The sequence below is a fragment of the Panicum virgatum genome, chromosome 7K, assembly GCF_016808335.1.
Source record: "Panicum virgatum strain AP13 chromosome 7K, P.virgatum_v5, whole genome shotgun sequence".
Taxonomy (NCBI): domain Eukaryota; kingdom Viridiplantae; phylum Streptophyta; class Magnoliopsida; order Poales; family Poaceae; genus Panicum; species Panicum virgatum.
The window spans coordinates 31,546,805-31,553,177 of record NC_053142.1 but is presented as its reverse complement, the minus strand read 5'-3'; the positions used below and the strand labels follow the sequence as shown (position 1 = coordinate 31,553,177).

The 6,373-nt window shown below is 48.4% G+C and overlaps 1 protein-coding gene across 5 annotated transcripts; it reads left to right on the top strand.

The window, feature by feature from the left end:
* Window positions 1–670: 670 nt before the first annotated feature.
* Window positions 671–6,373, top strand: LOC120640952 (2-deoxy-glucose resistant protein 2-like). 5 transcript variants are annotated; one of them, XM_039916896.1, is made up of 8 exons: window positions 671–952; window positions 3,242–4,392; window positions 4,542–4,632; window positions 4,832–4,989; window positions 5,066–5,117; window positions 5,236–5,315; window positions 5,425–5,515; window positions 5,609–6,373. In XM_039916896.1, exons 2-8 carry the CDS (start codon window positions 3,337–3,339, stop codon window positions 6,091–6,093), a joined length of 2,013 nt encoding a protein of 670 aa, XP_039772830.1. In that variant the 5' UTR covers window positions 671–952; window positions 3,242–3,336; the 3' UTR covers window positions 6,094–6,373. The 5 variants fall into 5 exon arrangements, with proteins under 5 accessions (XP_039772830.1, XP_039772828.1, XP_039772831.1 ...); XM_039916894.1 differs by having other exon boundaries at window positions 5,218–5,315; XM_039916897.1 differs by lacking the exon at window positions 671–952 and adding an exon at window positions 2,051–2,577.

Genomic DNA, 6,373 nt, shown 5'->3' with positions numbered 1-6,373 from the left:
TTTCACGTCGAGGGGTGGCTTCGAGCGAGGCGGAGATGACCCGCCCTGCTCGAGGGTAGGTTCGCTACCCTCGAGCGAGGCGGATACGCGGGGCGCGGTTGAGGGTCTCGATGGGAGCCCTCGAGCGAGACAGAGATTACCCCGCGAGTCCAAGCGGGGTGCGGATGGGCCGCATGTTGGGCTTCTTTGAGTCCTTTTCTTTCTTCCAGATTGGAAGGAGGCCGTAGGCCTTCGTGGGCTCAGTTGCCTAATATGTGTTTGCGTTTTTTAGGGTGATCTTAGTACCCCGATTAGGGTGTCCCTAATTATGGTCTACGACAGTTCTTTCCCTCTTACACTGACGCCCGCAGCATTAACATGTTCACAAGATAGCAATTTCGCGAATGTTTGTTGCCAAACTAGTACATCAATGCGAAATGACCAATACATTATTTACACTTTGCCTTCCTTCTATTTGAATTTCTGAAGAACATACTCCTAGCGGTCAACCAATTCCAACCTTAAAAAACAACCTTAAAAAAGGTTCTTCGAAAATAAAATCCAAAGGGCCGGTCCACTAGGCCCGGGCCCGGGTCCGGGCCCAGGATGGAAAGCGACGCGACCCACCAGAGTGGAAGGGAAGACCGCGCATAATAAGAGAGACCTTCCATTAGAGCGACCGAAACAAGAACACGCGCCTTGGAAACCAAGACCCGGAGAGACCGAGGCGGCCGGCGCGGAGGAAGCGTCGTCCAGGAGAAGAATCGCCCCAACCCCGAGCTCGCACCCGGCCGAGGTCTCCATTCCCCCCCTTGCCCACCTCCGAGTACCCTCTCCTCCGCGGCCGGGAGGGAGCCGGGACCCGCCCGCCCGTCCAGCAGCCATCCTGATCCAGTTCGCGAGCGGGGATGGCCCATGGCGGCGGAAGAAGATCGGCGGCGGCGGGAGAAGCCGTCGGGTGCTCAGGCAGCAGGTGAGTAGTCAATAGTCATGTGCTTCCAACTCTCTCCCGCCGCGCCTTTCGTTCCGCGCTGGGCGGCTGACCTCGCGAGCCGAGTGACCGAATGGCACAGTGATCCGCTTCCTCCGCCCGCCCTTCCTTCTCGACCGATTCTGCGCCGTGTGATTGGGAGCAGCTCGAACTGCTCTGAAGAAAGTTCAGAGCGCCGCCGCTCCATGTGGGCAGCGAGAAATGCTCGATTTTATTTTTATTCTCGTCATGTGCCGCCCCGTGGGGAATTTAGCCCCGGAAATCAGTGCTGGAATTTTGGGGCCCCCCGTCGCCCGATTTCCGCTCGCTTCCCCTTTCTACTCAGTAGTTTCCATTTTCGAATTCTGTCGGTTGGATTCGAAACGGGGGAGCGTCGTTACGCCGCCGGAAGCGGAGCAGTGGCATTTACATTCTCCACCGGTGCGTGCCGGACGACGCCCAGTTTAATGGCGCCACGGCCACCGGAAAGCTCGTCGCGACGCCGCCACCAAAACGGCAAGTTTTTTTTTTTCCTTTGGCCGCTTCGCGTCGAGTCCGCCTGGCCATGAGATTTTTTTGTGCAAAATTCATTCTGAATTCTTTGCGTTCAACGCCTTCAAGAACCGAACGCGGTTTGCTCCGTGGTTCACTTTCAGAGGTGTTTGAGAAAACGAAAGAGCCAGTCAATTGCTTCTTTCCTTCCGTTGTTCTTTGACTCTGGCCCTGTTTGGTTTTCCTTGCTACGGAGTACTAAAATTTTGACTATTAATTACGGTATTAAATAAAGTCAATTTACAAAATCAACTCTTGAACATCTGTCCTAGAAACTGAAAAATCTAACCAGATTTTTGACCGTGTGATTATAAAATACTTACTTAGCAGCACTGTAGTCAACCATTAATTAATTATCGTCATTAGATTCGTTGTGAAAAGTTATATCATCTCTAAAAAAATTTGCAAATAGATTTTATTTAGCATTTTATGCCTACAAGATTTCTTTCTCGATTTGTGTGTGCTAGACATTTCTAGTGTGAACGTGAACGAAACAAGGCCTCTGCCTTCCTGCATACTCAGAACAAACAAAAAATCTCTCTGTTTTTTTTTGTTCTGACCAGACGAGGGAAGGAAACACTCCTGTTTGCGGTGCCGCCCACCGGGGCGGCGGTTTCTCTCAACTTGAAAGGCCGCGGCCGCCTTTAATGGCCAGCAAGTACGCGGAGTTACGCCCCCTACGCCTGCGGCCCGGTCGGCGCAGGGGCGGGGGGACAGAATAGGCGGCGGCGCCCGCCGGCAGGGCACGTCGCTGCCTCCCCCCGCGGGGCCCGTGCTCCTCCCCGCGCCCCGGCTGCACGCTACGCTACAGTGCCGCGGCAGAGGCTGGTTTTACGACGGGCGCGCCCGCCGCCGCCCTAGTCGAAAGCTCGAAGGAGGGGGAGGGAGGAAGGAATCCCCCTCTCGCTTTCGCATCTTTATTGCCGCTAGCCTTTCTGCGCTGTCTCCTCGGGATCTGCGGGCTTCGTCCGGCCGCCCGCCCGTGTGGGTCGCTCTTGTTGGCGGGTTCTTCTCGCTTCGTCCGCCCCCCCGGTGGGATTGCCGAGGTGTGGGGGCTGCTTGGGGGTGTACCGGTGGTGAGTTGTTGCCTTGTTGGTGAGCACTGCGAGGGAGCGCAGGACGGAGCTGGTGATTAGATTAGGCCGCCGGATTAGATTAGAGGTGGGTAGCCCGTGCTTGTGCTCTGTTTGGTCCCTTGACAGCCTGTTACAGTTCACAGTCGAGGGCCTAATGACCTATTGAGTAATGGTAATTGTTTGCTTGAGATGGTGGTGGTTTGCATTGTTTCTATGGGGGAGTTTCTTTACTTCGTGTTTAGATGTTATATATATGCTGTTCTTTTTGGGCGAATCCTGTCGAACATTCTCTTCAGAATTAAACTTTGTCTGGGTACCTGTTTCTTTATTTTCTGTATTGCAATGTCATGCAGAGTTTCATACTTTGGGCGTGCACATAGGGGCTGATTAGTTGTACCATAGTACCTTAACCCATTTTTGCGGAGCAATGGTTGCATCCTGCTTTACCAGTTTTCTTTATCAGTTGCATGTATTTACTTTTTGTGCGTGTACATAGGATTGCCCAAGTTTGGGAATATTCACTTGTAATATTGTCGTCCACTTGCCTGTATTTTAAATTTTTAACTACGAATAATTTTTTTTTCTGTGGTGCTTCGTCTTTTCCTGATGTTGGTACTTTTTCCTTCCTTTTACCCTAGGTTCACATTCCCTTCGCTGTTTGCAGATGACATGCTGATACCCCCTGCCTGATCCTTCAGAGGGTGTCATCAGAGCCCCCTCTGTGATACATTGTTTGGTATAAAATCAGTTTAATAGAAGATGCCAAGGTCTGAATCAGACAGTGATGATATTTTCTTTGACGCATTTGAAAATGTTCGGTCACCAAGGGAGCCTTCATCCCCGGAGGATTGCAGCACGAGCGATGATGTTTCAGTGCCAAGGAAGTTTGAGTATGAGATTTGGGCAAATGAGCCAATGAGTGTTCAAGAAAGGCGGCAAAGGTTCCTTAAGGGAATGGGATTAGATGAATTTGTTTCTACCAGGATGGATTCTTTTCAATGCCATGAGGAAATCACAGCAGTTGAGTCTTTCACCGACACGGAGGAGAGAACTCTCAGTGGCCATTCTTCCTTGGATTCATCTGTTTGTGACAATGAATTGGAATTTGACGGTGCCTGTTGCATAAGGGATATGGATAGTGGAAAGAAATATGTAGTTCACAATGGTGCACATAGCAGTATAACTAACATGCTGAAGGAGGTTGGATCAGATAAGGTGATGTCTCTTATGGAGTTTGAGAGCCTGCTTGGCCTCTCCCGATCTGTTCAAAAATTGCTACGGAGAGGATGTGGTAATAGTCCTGCAAGAGAAACAAAAGGTGCTAAGAAAAAGGATGTCAAAAGCTTATGGAAGACATTCATGACAAATAGAAGTTTTGGCGGCATGTGCAAGTATGACGTCCATGTAAAAAACAGCACAACAGCTGTACCAACCAGAACAAGAGTTCAACATCGGAAGAAAAATTTTCTTGAATTCTCTGCTGTCTACATGGATCAAGAAATCAAAGCTCACAAGGGTTCAATTAGGGTCATGAAATTCAGCCCATCTGGCTTGTATTTAGCAAGCGGTGGTGAGGATTGTGTTGTACGAATATGGCAAATCATAGAAGTAGAAGCATCTCCTAAGTTGTATAAGGGAGAGGATCCCTATGAAAAGTTGGAGAAAGTCCAAGTCTTTAAGACAAATATAGGAAAGGGGCAGAATCATGGACTTGCAGTCATACCCAAGAAGGCTTTTCGAATTTCAGAGACTCCATTACATGAATTTCATGGACATACAAGCGATATCCTCGACATGACATGGTCAAAATCAGATGTAAGTCTTACTCTGTATTGTGCAATACCCACGTATCTTAAATGACTTAAGTGATATACATTAATATGTTTTCACGCATCATTAATAGATATTAGGTAGTGCTGTTTCCCTGTTAAATGCTTATCTGTTATTCCTTGGTTTGATTGCAGTATCTCTTGACTTCGTCTAAAGATAAGACAGTGCGCTTGTGGAAACCTGGCTGTGATGGTTGTCTTGCAGTTTTCAAACACAAAGACTATGGTAAGCAGAACATCAATACACATCTTTTGGGAACATAATTGGAATTGTTATTGAGTGTTGATATCCTCTGTGTAGCAGTATTATTGTGATGATGAAAGACTTTGTGACATTCTCAGTACATTGAAGCACAATAACTTAAATTTAGTTTCCTGGATAAGAACCTGACCCTCTTTTCTATTCCTTTTGTAATTAACAACAGTGACATGTGTCCAATTCAACCCTATTGATGAGAGATACTTCATCAGCGGTTCATTAGATGGTAAAGTGCGCATTTGGGATGTGTTGGAAAGGCGAGTAACTGACTGGGCTGATACACGGAATATCATAACTGCTTTGAGTTACCAACCAGATGGAAAGGTGTGAATCTGATGTAATGTCATTTGCAGATTATTTTACCCATCATTGGGTGCTAAATTATGCTTTTGCATATCAGGGTTTCATTGTTGGCACGATTGCAGGAGCATGCCGCTTCTACAATCAATCAGGTACTTGGAGGTGTGATTATGTTGGTCATTACAAATGTAAAAGTGAAATATTATGATCACCAAACAGTAGTGTATCAGCAATGATTACTGAACCGAGCAGCTCAATATCCCTTTCTAGGTGAAAACATCCAACTAGAGAGAGAATTATTTGTGCAAGGGAAGAAAAAGTCAGCTTCCAGTCGAATCAACAGTCTGAAGGTTCATTTCTCCCTTGGTTTATCTCGATTCGTCTAATGTTGGTCATGGAAGCATTGGTATCCTTGAAATTATTGAATCGAATTACTAATTTGTGATCTCCGCTATGCAGCTATGTACAAGTGATTCCAATAGGATTATAATCGCATCAGCCGATTCTAAAATTCGAGTCGCCGATGGAGATACCATCAAAAAATTTGAAGGTAGATTTGCTTAGATACCATCATCCGATCTTATCTGTCAATCCTGTTACCCCTCTTGACTTGAGTTACAAAGAACTTTTCTCTCTGATACAGGGCCATGCAAGTCGAAGGCTCTATCATCACCGTCTCTAACTTCCGACGGCAGATACCTTATCTCTGCCGGCAAGGACTCCAATGTCTACATCTGGAACTATGCCAACTCCGGAGATGCCAAATCAATTCACTCTTGCGAGCTGTTCTTCTCCAAGGACTTGACCACCGCTGTGCCATGGCCTAGTGTGCACCAGGACAGGCACACCAAGCCTCCCTGCCTGGCCGAGAAATCCTCCAGCGCGCCCGCTCTGCGCCGGCACGGGGAGTCCCGGTCCCCCGGGCCGTGGCCCTTCGCCGACGGCACCAAGGGGTCGGCGACATGGCCGGAGGAGAAGCTGCCCTCCGCCGCGAAGCCCGAGAGCGGCCCGCAGCTGGGCGCCTGCCTCTCCGCGATCTCCGCCGCGTGGAGCACGGTCATCGTGACCGCCAGCCGCGACGGCGTGATCCGGTCTTTTCCCAACTACGGCCTGCCCGTGAGACTCTGATAACTCCAGTCAGCGGAGCGCAGCCGTGGTTGGTGACTGATAACCCCGCTACTAACACCTTGCATTCTTTTCTTTTTTCGTCAGAGTACCTAGAAATTCTTCTTTTTTTTTTTGTAACATTTGTTCAGATCGTGAACTTCTTACGAGGAAGAGACGATCTGTTGTCGGTCCAAGTGCAAACGCTTGTGCTGCTTCCCCTAATCTTTTTGCTGAATGGTCTGTTAAGTGAACAGTAAGAAAAGAGTCATTCAGTTATTACCTGCATCCGAGGTATTCTTAA